Source organism: Protopterus annectens, chromosome 4.part0 (genome assembly GCF_019279795.1).
Source record: "Protopterus annectens isolate FY-2018-M chromosome 4.part0, PAN1.0, whole genome shotgun sequence".
Taxonomy (NCBI): domain Eukaryota; kingdom Metazoa; phylum Chordata; order Ceratodontiformes; family Protopteridae; genus Protopterus; species Protopterus annectens.
Genome location: NC_056733.1, coordinates 1,208,302,310 through 1,208,316,780, shown reverse-complemented (window position 1 = coordinate 1,208,316,780; position 14,471 = coordinate 1,208,302,310). Strand labels below are relative to the sequence as shown.

At 36.5% G+C, this 14,471-nt stretch overlaps 1 protein-coding gene across 2 annotated transcripts in view; it reads right to left on the bottom strand.

Annotated features, from left to right (window-relative positions):
• The window catches only part of JAKMIP2 (janus kinase and microtubule interacting protein 2), a 1,408,623-nt gene that overhangs the window by 320,720 nt on the left and 1,073,432 nt on the right, over window positions 1–14,471 (bottom strand). For both annotated transcript variants that reach the window (XM_044069136.1, XM_044069137.1), the window contains exon 11: window positions 9,129–9,248. In XM_044069136.1, the coding sequence (XP_043925071.1) occupies window positions 9,129–9,248 (120 nt within the window). The remainder of the gene's footprint in view (window positions 1–9,128; window positions 9,249–14,471) is intronic.

The following is a 14,471-nucleotide window of genomic DNA, read 5'->3' as shown; positions in this document are numbered from 1 at the left end:
TGTTCATTGGTCAAAATGATTAAATTTAAAAGGATAAAAATCCAAGGGAGATTTGGTGATGGGACACTGCAACAAAAAGACGGAATATGATAACAGTTTTCCACACCTTCTGTATCATACTTATGGACAATGAGTGAGAGAGAGAAGGAAATTAAAGATAAATATTAGAAGAATGGCAAAAGCACTGACTGACATTTTCAGTATTTATGGATGGATGTTATTATTTATGGTTACTGCACCTTTCAGGATGAGTTCTAAGACTTTAATACAGTTTTATTGTCACTTTTCTTATAGTAAGAACTCCATTTAAAATCAAGAGGTAAGCCTCTAATTCAGGTGTACAATATGACCTCATGTAATGTCATTAAAGTTATCAGTAATATTAAAGCTTATTTGATAAAATAGAGGATAACCCCCCAGCAAAAACAGAATTTCTAATATTTTTGTCCTGTTTGATGTAATGGTGAATTGATGATTTATTGACAGATTGGAATGGAATGAAATGGGTTATATGTTGGAAGGGCATGTGTTTCCATCAATATCACCTAACAAGGATATCATCATGATAGCTGGAAAGCATATATAGAATCATATACTCAATCCTCTTGGAACATACTAAATACAAAAGAATGTTATCTTGGCAGAAGCAACTGTGAAGTCTTAAGGACACAGAAACTATATGAATGTTTTACATACAAGCAAGGAGTTTGCACCATATGCCTACAACATGTGATGGTAAGAAAATCCTCTGTATATTCCAGTTCTTACCATCCAAGTTGCTTAAAATCCTGGACAAGATAAATAGAAACAGAAAGGAGAGAGGAAAGTATGGCACTGCATCAAGCTTTATATTAAAGCCGAATGAGAACAAGAAGCAACACTAGGAAAGGGAATGAGAGAAATATAAAATATGTGATTAAATTCAGGGAAAAGAGGAAAAACATCAAGACACTAACAGAAGAGAGAGTAGCTGGGAGTGCAGTGTATTTCTAGTAGAAGTAATGTCGGTAAAAACTAGACAAGAAAGACTAAAATTATAGAAAACTAATCATCAGTTTTCTGGAAGGTAAAAGAATAACCATGCTAGTGTTTCGCTAATGGAGTTCCGAGGGGAATGCAAAAAAAGTAGGGAGAAACTGGGGCAGACATGACAAGGGAAACTGTTAAGGAAAGCTAGTACATTTTAAAAGTAAATAAACTTGTATCTCACTGAAAATTCTGTATTTTATATATAACTGAAGGTGAATGACTTCTACGATGGATCCCCATGGACAACGTTAGGCAGTACAATTAAAATTTCCTATATAGCATCTGCTTAACTTGTATGAATTGCTGTTCTAGGTACTTGTAAACTGGTGAAGCAAAAATACACTTCCTAGAAAGCAAGCAGAAACATCTTAAAACATAATGAGTGAGAAGACTGATAACTGTGTTATTATCATTGAAGTAAGATACATTTCATAAACACTGATGAACCGTACTAAAACTAAAGCTGATACTTTGAGTGCAAAAGTTCAGCATACAGTTACTGGAAAAATAACTATTATATCTGATGCATGTGCTCTGTAATTTTAATATAAATGGTCAAAAATACAAAAAATGTGAATAGAATTAAAACTAAAAGAAACAAGAATAGTATAAGTGAAAATAATTTTCAGCTCTCTCTCCTAGCTACTAAATTATGAACACATCATTTAGTGGTCTCAGGATTTATAGGTTCTTAGGTGACTACCAGGCTAATGACCCTAACAGGCCTTTTTAAGCCAGCTCATGCTTCCCAAATGTACTGGACAGGTTTTGATACCCTAGGTTTTATAGATGGTATATATAGCATGGACAGCAGTGGTCAAGCATTTAACAGCTTCTTCTTTCTAATAGAGACACTGGAGTCAGACCGATGGGACATGATTCCCAGTCTACTAGTCCAAGTTGTGTTTGAATAAGTGGAGGGAAGAGCTCTTACTTCACATGGGTGGTAAGCCTGTTGCAGAGAAAGGGTAATTTCTGAGACACATGCCTGTCCCTCTAACATGTCTTATTTATATTGCAGATGAGGTTTAGGCCCCTAGATTGAGTATTTCTGATGCTATTTGTTTTGCAGATGTGCAGCAGGTCCATCATGGATTAGAGGATGCTCTGTATGGATTAGAGGATGCTCTGTACTCCAGGCATAGATCACCCTTCTGCAATCTGTAGGGCACACAGTATAAGGACAGCACTTTGAGGCAGCCCATGCAGGACAAGTCTACACCCACATGTTTTTTTGAGTAGGATCCTCTGTGGATGCCTCAGTTGTTGCATGTGCCTGGTAAGATGCATACTGAAGGGGGAATTGTACTCAATTCATCTAATGAGGGCCAAGTACAACAGAACAATGACATCTTTGGGACTGGATAGCACACCTTTGCTTAAAAGTTGCACATCACAGAATTTCCTTACTACAATAGACACATGATGGTCAATGATCAAGTCACTGTCTACATGCATTCCCAAATCGCTGACCACTGGGTTTACTCATATGGGGGTGTTGCCAATGCAGTAATTTTCAGGGCTGGCGGTCTTTCTGAAAATACTATTATATATTTTTGGCACTGAGTTGTAGATGTGATTCTGGCATCAGTTATTAGTCTGTCTCAGGCCATCTTGGAAGGTGTTTGCGTCTTTGGTAGGATCTATGACTACACCTATTTTGCAATTGAATTTGGTCAACCAAAGACCTTTGATGCTATTCTTGACTTCAGAGAAGTAGATGCCAAAAAGCAGTAGCCCCAGGACTGAGCCCTGAGGGACTCTACTAGTGAATGGCCTTTCTTTGGGTGGCCTAATGGTTAAGATGTTTGCCTTACAAACACAAGGTGGAGGGTATGAGTCTCACAAGGGGTAATTGTCTAAGCTTACAATGGCTCATAAGGGCAGTTAGCCTACTACTAACCTATGAACCAATGAACCTTTGGAGGTAGACTCACCTATCCTGACTTCTTGGCTCCTGTCTTCAAACTAGCTGGCTATGCAGTGGGTGATGTAGGGGTTTATATCAAAGTTTGTGAGCTTGTGTATGATGCTACAATTAGATACTGTTTTGAATGCTTTGGACAGGTCAAGGATAGAAGAATGCACTATTTTGCCTTCAATTGCCTTAGTGACCTTGAAGAAATCGACCAGGCTGACCGTGAATGAACTGTCCTTGCTCTTAGCCTTGAGGGCTACTTTTTATTTTTATCTAATACTTGGCTTTGGCTTTTACTGTCTTAATTAGTCCCCCCCCACCAAGTTGCTTATTAAGTTTGAGGAAGTTCTTACCTTGCTAGGTAATGAACTTTTTTTTTGGCCATGATCTTCTTCCTTTTGTTATGCAGCTTATTGATGTTGGAATTCCACAAGGGTATCTTGTATTTTGAGTTTGTAGTGTGCTTATTTCAAGTAGGTACTACTGCTTCTATGCAGCTGAATACATGAATGTAAAGGGTTTTTGTAAACAATTCTGCATGACAGAGGTTTGAAATTTTGCTAGGGTGTCACTTAATAGTAGCAAGTTTGCTTGGAATAATTCCTAAAAGTTCCATGGTTAGCTGGTGTCCCAGGTATTGTTTTTATTTTGAAGGAAACAGTTTATTGTCTGACCTGACCTTTCAGAATGACATACTCAGGGGAGGGGTGCAACGATCTCCCCATGTTGGTGAAGATTAGGTTAAGAATGTTGGTGCATACAGACTTGCTGATCCAGGGCATTTGTGTTGACAAAGTCCAGGAAACTTTGGTGTGCAAGTTTGTGGTCCTTTATGATTCCCAGTTTATCATGAAGTAGTTGAAGTCCCCCTTGGATATGGTTTTGGACTAAATGGAGAGTGAATCCAGTTCAGTTAAGTAATTAGTGGGGGTTTCCTGGGTGATAGAGGGGCACCCATAGCTCACAAGAATATGATATGGGACTTTGCTTATAGTGAGTTGTACATGGAGAAGCTCAACTGCATCATACTGCTTGACCAGCCATGAGGTGTGTTTGTATTTGATGTATATTCAGACACCTCCACCTTTTTCCCCTATCTGTGCAATTTGTGCATAGTGGGTCTAAGTGTGTGTGCGTGTGTGTGTGTGTGTGTGTGTGTGTGTGTGTGTGTGTGTGTGTGTGTGTGTGTGTGTGTGTGTGTGTGGGTGGGTGGGTGAGGAGAACACATTTTGAATAATGTGGCTAAAAAATACAGCCAGATTATTGTTTAATCCCCCAATAGGGGGATTGTACTCAATGATAGGACTGATGAATGCTTAATACAGTGGAACAATGACTTTCTTGGACTTAGATGCCATACCTTTGTTTTTAAGTTGCACAACATAGAATGATTTCCTGACTACTGTAGACAAGTGATGGTTAAAGACTAGTTTATTATATATGTGTGTCCCCAAGTCACTGATTACTAGGTCATCTCTAAGTGGTGTGTTGTCAATATGATAGTTACCAGGGATGGATGACTTCCTGAAGGATACTATTATGCATTTCTTGGCATTTAGTTTTAGTCCTGGCTCTGACAACAGTTATTTTTCTGTGCCAGCCCTTCCTGGAGAACATTTGTGTCAGTGTGGAATTCAATGACAGCTCCTAGTTTGCAGTCATCTGCAAATGTAGTCCACTAGAGACCGCTGACATTGGCCTTGACTTCAGAGAAGTAAATGCCAAAAAAGAGAGGTCCAAGGGATAGTGCCTTGCGGCGGTCTACATAGGATGTTACTAACACCGTGTATTCTTGAAGTGAACAAACTCTATTTACATTGCAATTGTTGGATATGCCTGGTTTGGGTCATTTACAACATAGCCTGGTCATTATCCCTTTATGGCATGTAGCTGGTTAATGGTTGGTAATTTATTTGTTAGTAAAAGAGCATATGTATTGAATCTGGTGCATTGACTACTGTTATTCACCTAACAAACCATGACTGCTCAGAGTTAAATTCAAACATTTAAAAGTTTTATTTTATGATTAAGCAGTAATCTGTATTCTTACATTGTCAGGATTGTCTGGCTGGCGTTACTGTTATCAGAAAGTGGAAGACCTGGTTTTGGTGCTAAAGAGTTACCCTTTTTACCCCTCATTTATGGAAAATATTGAGCATCTATGCTTGTGTGCAAAGTAATTCTGAATTAATTTCAATTACTTTTGGTAAGATTGCACAGGAAGGCTATTAGATCAGACATAGGTGGGTGAAATACTTGGCATCTATGGATTATGATTTTGGTTTGCAGCCAAGCAGCATAACACTTAATTTTGGCTATTACCTATGGCAGCTTTGCACATTTACTACATGCCTTTAAGGCCAAGTTTTCTCCTTGTATATTAATCAGCTTGCAGTGTTGTGGACTGAGACACTATACCTCTGCTTGTCAGGTTTGTTTCTTAGCCGTGGATGACACCTGTTCATCACATATTATTCTTTTGTGGCAGCTGGTGGGATGTATACATCTCTTTCATTTCAGCCATTTTATTTCTACCAAGATAAGACTGAGGACTGTCACATATGCAGCATAGGATTAATTAATAAGTTAGAAAAACTGCATATTAGACGCCATAACATTATTAATGATACCAGATTAAAGGTTTGGATCTACCAGGCTGACATCTCTAACTGCTTATTGTATGACAGCTTTTGAATAATGTAATCATGCTTTACTAAGGTCAAAGGTACAAAGGTCATGACTTATGAAATGAGAATGAAGAGTGAGGTAAAACAGACGGTTTGTGTTTGACTTTGCTTCTGATGGAAACATCAATGGATATAATCACAGGTGAACAATGAAGCTTAGATGGTTGTTTTGAGAAAGTGGTGAATATCCTGTAACGTTAATGATTCTGGGATTTTATTTTATCTTAATGGAAATTATGCACTATTATCGAAGGCAATCTCAAAGAAGATACAAATTAAGCTGATCAAATTCTTGGAGGCTATCCAAAAACTTTTCTTCTGCCAAATGTTGCTAAGTGTGTTTATGGGGAAGATTTTACTTCATTTTTTTTATTGCAGAGCACATGGAAACCACAGTGAGAGGTATGGATTTTACATTTTCTTAGCTTCTTATTTTAGTCCTACTGAATGTCAAGGAGGCAGGAGATGACTGATGCTTTCACACTTCCAAACATCATGTGAGTATGGTACATTTGAAAAATATTTGAGTAGAACTGTCACATGCAAATAACAGAAACAGTATGAATAAGGTTAACTCTGCATTGGATGAGGGACAAGAGAGGGGACATGTAGGATTGAAATCTATGGTGAGTCATCAGGCATCTGTAGGAATTGATGGTATAGTGAGGACAGCTAAGAAATCCGTATTGAACAGGGATGGGTATAGTGTGTGTGTGTCACTGTTCAATGGCTCAAAGACTGGAAGCCATCTCCATGGTGTAGAGGGAAAAAACCCTTACTATTTCACAGGTGAGTGGTAACCCAGGCACCAGTGGGAGCTGACAGGGGATGGGGGTGAGAGGCTGTTACCAGCTTGTCCCACTCTAACTTAAGGGAGGTGGGTGTGTCTTGCCACAACTAGAGCACTAGATGTTATTCAGTGTAGTTTGAGTCAGCTGAGTCCATGTCATTATGGTTTTTAACACTGGTGAAACTCAGGTGAACTCAGCATGTGGAGACATACTTGCCCTTTGGAAAGAAAAGCAGCAAACTCCGAAGAACAGCTGAGGGGAGGGTGTGTTCTCTCCATGGGAAGAGTGTAGGCCATCTACCAGGACCAGTCAGCTGGTCCCGACTGCCTTTCTTTCACTATAGAAAGGAAGTGCTGACTAGGATTCCCAGACAGGAACAAATAGGCTGTAGGACGTTCACTCAGCCTAGGATTACCCTTTTTCCATGTCCCTGAAATGAATGAGCTGATTGAGTGTCGGTAACAGCAGTAAGGTCATTGGGTAAAGCCTTGAGAGGGTGCAAAAAAAATAAAGAATGGTGGAAAAATCACATGATATTTTGAACATGTAAAACTGCAAAGGAAAACCTGAATAAGCATCCACCTGAAGGTTTGTTAGGATTATATGAAATGATTGGACTTGTTATAATGCCAGCCAAAAGCAAGAATCCATAAATGGAATATTTTGTGTCACAGAAGACTGCCAAGAGGTAAAAAAGACACACATGCACACACATTTTGGATTTCACTTTAAAGAATTGTGCAAGAGAAAGGAGCTGAGTTTATAATAAGATATATTAGGCAAAGTATAAGATGATAAATTACTATCTGGTATTACTCCTGCAGAAAAGTGAAGTGTACACAATAGCTTTGCGTTAATGATTATGTAGCTTATAAACATTTTTCATGAGACAGGTCAAATATATGCTTTAGGTGCAATGTGACTTAAGACACTCATTAGAATATCATCAGTTAGGTACATCTGGAAATACAAATGATAAATGTCATTTTTATAAAATGAAATCTCATGGACAGACTACAGAATTTAAGGGAAATATTTCTGGGATAATGTTAATATCTTGAAAATACATGTAACAATAGTTGAGCTGGACTCTTGTTATTTACTCTATATATGCAAATAAGTGTGTTATATTTAAAAATATATAAATTCTCGGTCACCTGGTGTGATGGAGCATGTGGCATATTCTCACCTACCATCAGAGCAACACACACACACACACACACACACACACACACACACACACACACACACACACACACACACACACACACTGACTCATTCACATACCAGAATGATATCTTGCAATCAGTAGAAAGGAAATGATACAGTAATAAAACCTACTTTCTTTGGATCTTCTGCAACCAGTAGCAAATGTGCAATTTTACTGGTATTAGTGTTATTTATATTGCTATAAAAAATTACAATCAGTGATTCACACTAATTTTTTGACTTGGAGGATTCTGTTCCAGCAGTCATTTTTATATATTTACAATGAAAGGTCAAGACAGTTGTGAATCAGTCCAATTAAGAAAAGGAAGCAGGTGGAAGTTAGGGTAGAGCACATTTTAATAAATTAAAATGCGATTTATTACACTAAGAATGTTTAGCTGTAGTTTTGTATCATTGGAATACCACATGTGCTACTGCACAGCAACAACAGAATGAATGAAATGTCCTCTGCCCCAGACAAACCGCTTTATTAGCCAGTGAGTACCATAACCTGTAGTTTGTACTGGATTGCTGTTGTTTTCTTTGACATATTCTGCTTAGACAGAAACTATGTTGGTCTACTATGCAAAATAATGCATTCATCACTTGCACATTTCTGAAAATGTGGAATTGTATCTGTTGTCAGGATTTACACTAACAACTGTTAACTGGCAGGGACCAAACAGAAATGGAGACCCCTGTTCAGTGAGTGCTACAGAAAGCAAGACAAGCCCTAGTAGTGTGTTTGCTGCACATAACATTTTACTTATAATGGTATATGCAAGTTGTGGATGAGAAGGTGTACCCTGGTTATCCCAGAGCAAAAAAAAAAAAAAATGAGTCAAGCTTGTATGGACACGTTAGTGGCTGCTGCCTAGAAGAATCCGTGAAACATTTCCTCATGGTTCACGGAACACTTTCTGCTCTGTTAATTGCATGACATCTTATTAAGGAGATCTTCAAATGTATTATACCATAACAGAATATAGTGATATTCATGATCAACATCACCAATCTAGAACATATTAACATGGGTGGCAGGACTGCATACATAACTTTGAAAGATGTTTTACATGTATTATTCTGGTACTTCTCAGTTATGATTTAGCATTTTCATAGTATGAATGAAAGTCCATCTATGATAATATATCTACATCACACAAAATACATCATTAAATTTAGTTAGGAATATCATAAATGTTATCCATAGCAAGTTATTTATTTATTGGGACATCTGATGTAATTTAGGTTATCTTCATGAGTTAGTAGTGTTTTAATTTTAGCTAGTAACAGAATGTGTATAAGTTTTAACTGTATCTGCTGACCTAACAGTTCGCTTCACCTCATCAAGGTCATTGGAAGCAGTTGGCATCTTGTTTCGATTTAGCAGATAATACCATGTACATAACTTTTAATCCATCATATATATATATATATATATATATATATATATATATATATATACACATATCTTTTCTTATTGGTTTGTCTTACCTCATCCAGGTCATCATCTGGAGTTGCTGGTGTTCTGTCAGTGCGAAATGAGGCTACAGATGATGTTTCTGAATCCATGGATTCTTCATCATACCCAAAAAATGTGTCTACTATATGTCTCTGCAAAAGAAATACAAAAAACTGTTTCACCCTTATTATACAGTCTCATTTATAGTTTAAAGGCCGTTTCCAAAATGCTTAATAACAGTAAAGTACTAAGACAAAGTGTACATTAAAGTCAATACACCAAAATTATTTTGAACCACATGCATAATTGTAAATATCTACAATCAAATAAAAAAGAAAACAAATACCAGAGTTAAAAGAAATGAAAAAAAAACAGACGTGGCATAAAGCAAACAGAGCCGTAACTAAATTGTAAGGTGGTAAAAATATTAGAATCAGTAATATCATTTTCAATGCCACAGCCTTTTATCATCAGATACTTGAATGTAAATGGAATGCAAAAGAACAGTTCACACATCCAGGCAACAGACTGAAAATAGCAGGGTAAATAATAAAATGAAAAGAACAGAATGACCATTAGCAGACGATTTTAAGTGAGAAGAAAGGAGAATTGTTTGTGTGCATACTTTATATATGATGGAATAAAGAAGTCTGACAAACTTACAGTGACCATCTACCAGACTGTCACCATTCTGCTGCCCACTGCACCACCAAGACACTAATAAATACCTTCTTACTAAATATTTATGCAATGGGGTTGAGCACCTTGCACAGCCTGGTGGGGTGGTTTACCTTCCACACCTCCATTTCTAAACATGCTAACACGAAGACTGTACTAAATCAGATTAAAGAGAGCTCGTAAATCAAGCATGTTCCTCATTGTTTGTTCCACTGTCATTTGATAAAATGTCCTGGAAACTGGGCTCTCTGAAATGGCAATATGTCATTTCAAAGTAGACCTAATTAGTATACTCAAGACTTCCCTTTGAATGAGACGGCTTTAGTTTTTGATTTGAACAGATCAGTCTTACCAAAAGGCAGACAGAAGGTAGATTGCTTACTAGATACAATCAAGATTGGAGAAAATCACCCTTAAAATACAATCAAAGCCTGATAAGGTTTGTCAATGATTATTCTTCCAGAATACTAGAACAAAGGAAAAAAGTCTGGACAATAATAAAACTGTTGAAACAAAACAACATTAAAGCACAGCTGGCCTTTCCAGCCAAGATAAAAATACTTTTTGCCAATGAGATGAGAACGTTTAATGACTTAGAAGAAGCTACTACATTCATTAAAAACAGCAACATAGTGTCTGTCCCAGAAGAAATGGAATGGTTGGCCCCTACTCTTAAAAGAATAAAAGAAACAAATCCATGGGCTGATGCTAGAAAGAAGAAAAAAACTTATTCCAAGATAGCCGTCCCAAATAAATAACTCCTACAACTACATCTCTCAAAGTATCAACTGATATGGTACATCACTTGTCATCTGTTTTTATTTAAAAGAAGGAGGGTTTCTTAAACAACTGAGAAACAGTAATGATTTATTCAGAATGTTCAAAAAGTCCAATAATTCTTCACAAACAAAGGTAGGTCAAGATGGATTACTATTTACATTATATATAAGCCAAACAAAGCAAAATATAATACAAACATACAAGTTTCTATTCCCCCACTTGAACTCAAGAAATACTTATCTTGTTCATTTTTCATTGTTTTTACTTATAATAATTTAAGTAATTAATTAACTAATTCAACAAGGTACCATTCATCAGAGTTCAGACTCAAATGTAACAAATTATCATCATATATAATAGCAGTAACAGTAGTGTTTTGAATAAAAAATGCTGTCATGGAGACTAATGCCTTCTTCAGTTAAAGTATGATTTAGAAATATCATGTATATTCTGGTTAAATAATAGTAGCAAGCTCTTAGTACAAATGTCATCATTATTCTGTCTAAATATAGTTACTATCAATTATGGCAGGTATCACAGCTATGAGTGCTGTTTGATTAATCCTGATATGATGTGTGTGGATGCAGCCGTGTCTGGCAGTTAGTACAAATGTCATTATTATTCTATCTAAACATAGTTAATATCAATTATGGCAGGTATCATAGCTTGAAGTGCTGTTTGATTAAGCCTGACATGGCGTGTGTGGCTGCAGATGTGTCTAGTAGCTGTTGTATGTTGCCATTTTTATCTCTGGGAAGCTGTGTGTTATGGCTTGTGATCGAGGTTTACTGATCATTGTGTATTAGGAAGAGACATTTGGTGTTTCAGCCTGGATCAAGGGGAAAGGGGGTGGATAAAACTGTGATTTGGGATATTTTGGCAGAGAACAGTTTGTTTATACTTCTGCTGAGTGAGAAGTGGGAAGGCTGGAAGAGTGTGTTATCTCTTGTTGTGGCAGCTTGTTGGGAGGTTTTTTTTTTATCTGTTTGCTCTCCGTTCTTTTCCTGTCTGCTGCCTCATTGAAATGGAGGGAATTTAGGCTTGAAGTGAAGCTTTACTTCAGGTGCATCACAAGCCCCTGGTATGCAGTACACAGACACACTAACAGAAACAGACAATCCCAGGTTGCTATGGTAATGGAGACAGAGTAACGATAATGCTTAACGGCTCTGAGGAGCCCCAGAGATGATTCTCGGCAATGAAGTCTTTGGTTTAAAAAATATAATAAAAGGGCTGTTTTAAACAACATGTACACATATTGATTGTCTCCCAACACTTTGTTTAGCTTATAGCTTATTAAGATAATTATTGATAAAAAAAATAAAAAAATAAATAAATAATAAGCGCAATTTTATATTTAAAATGTATTTTGGTCCAAACACATTAAGGACTTACATAAGAGTGGAAGTCTGAGTTATTGTGAAAGACTAAGAGCACTTGGTCTTGTGCAGTACCCTTTGCAGTGGTCTGGGAGGTGAGCTTGCTCGGACGTGTTGGGCATATGGGGATAGCTGATTCTAGGGGTGTTTGGGTTGCCAGGAAGTGCTAGAGAGTCATCAGATTTCTTTTGTGGAAATATCTGTGGGAATGGAAGGTGTGTTGAGTGGTTCACTGAGACAGTGGCCACTGCATGGAACAGGCTGGTAAAATGGAACAGGACAAATATTGGTTTGAATATTTTAAGAACTGCCTGGAAATATACCACATGAACTAGTGAATGGTATTCTGGCAAATGTGGATGGGCATTGTTGCCCGTGCTTGAAGTACTGATATGTGTGTATGTAAGGATGGAAATATAACAAATAAGAAATTAGAAGGGTCTCATAATTTAAAGTCTATAGACTGTATAAACATGCTTGAAATGAGCTAATAATAAGAATAAGCATTACAGCTTGTGGTCTCTCAAATAACTAAGCAACAGCTAAAAAAACACACACAATAGTTATGTAATGTATGATTTTAGTAAATCTAGACATAAAATATATAATCGTCATGTAAGATGAAGCAGTCTGCTGAATTTAGATATTAAAGACAGGATTTAATAACACAGGCTTGTGTATAATAACACTACTGTCTTGTCATAAATGACATACACTATATTGAACATCAAGGGGAAGCATGATGATTTTTCTCATATAAGTAAATGTGCATAACAAGTCATATAATTGCTTTAACTTGAATTCTGGATTTTGTAACCCATTTTGACCATACATAATACTTAAACTGTTACCAAGGTAACTAATGTTTTATACATGACATCAAACTGACAAAGTTGTTCAAGGGAAACAATAGAAGCCTGAACTAGGAATGTCACAGAATGTAACAATCACATTCTGAACAAATAGTATTAAATTGTCAATAATCACTCACTTTAATCTTTGCTGATTATACAAAATAGAATGTTGCCATTTAAATCTAAAAACTTTCAGTACATGCCATAAAATGGCAATTTACGAATATGGAAAGGGAACTTGTAATCATTAATCACAATAAGTGAATTTGTTGTTTTAAACCTCTAATTTCACTCATTTTATAATAAGAAATGACAGATATGAAAATCCTTATGTGCAGAAAATGGGGGAAGAGGGATGCACTGATAATTAAAATGCACAAATTTCACATGAATTCAGGACTCCAGTTCAATAAATCAAAATCAAAATCAAAATTTTTATTTTTAAATAGAAAGAATTGCAGACTAAGGGGGAATCACATCATAGGGAAACAAAAATCTACCTTAAATATCTAGGAATCGAGTTATGCAAGGATAATAATGAATTTGTCTCAAAAAACTACAATAATATTAACACAATTAAAATCTCTGTGGAAAATGGGACAAAATAATATTAAGATTTGAAGATAGACTACAGTTAATAAAAAATATTTTACTGCCCAAAATTCTATATATAGCCTTGGCAATACAACTGTTACCAGAAAGGAATATACTTAAAGAAATAAATTCATGCCTAATAACATTTTTATGTTTTCCCAAAAGAAACAGAATAGCTTTAATACATCATATCAGACCATGGAAATGAAGGATTAAACTTTCCTGATATAGAAACATATATAAAAGCATCAATATCTTAAACAATCTCAGATTGGATAACTCCAAATTACTCTGCAAATTGGAAAGAATTACTAACTTTAATATCAATAAATGAATTTCATTTACACAGGGCTCTGTCCTAGGCCCATATTTGATTAGATTGTATGTTTCAGACCTAACTTTTTCATCTGAGATGTTCTATAGTCTATATGCAGATGACTGTAAATTGGGGAGACTGATTACATGTGTTACAGATAATGCATGTCTGCAAAAGAACGTGACTAAATTGACCATTAGGGCACAGGAGAATGATATGTTGATAAATACATAAAAAACTAAGCTTATGAGATATAGGAGGCATAAATTGAAAGGTGAATATTTAATACAGCATACAGTGATTGAAACTGTAGATTCATTTAAGGACCTGGGTATCTGGTAGATCTAGCTTTGAGTTTTTCTAATTATATCAACTAATTGGTTAATGATAGTTATAGAACCATAGGTTGTATAAAAAGATTTATACAGTCCAGGAAATCAGAAATGATGAAGTCATTCTTTGTTTATTACATAAGACAGAAACTTGAGTATGGAATAACAATATGGAAACCTTATAAGAAACAGGCATGAGTAAACTGGAAAGACAGGAGCAGCCTTAGGTCAACTGGTGCCCTAGACCAATGGGCTCCACAGTGCTCCCCCACACCACCCGGTGCCCCCATCCTGGTCTACCTACACCAAAAGAATACTGGAAAAGTGCTCCTGCTAGAGCAGCACCCTAGGCAGCTGCCTAGTTGGCCTATGCCTAAGGCCGGCTATGGGAAAGAGTACAGTTGAAATATAACAAGGACATCCATGGATGTGAAAATTTAAG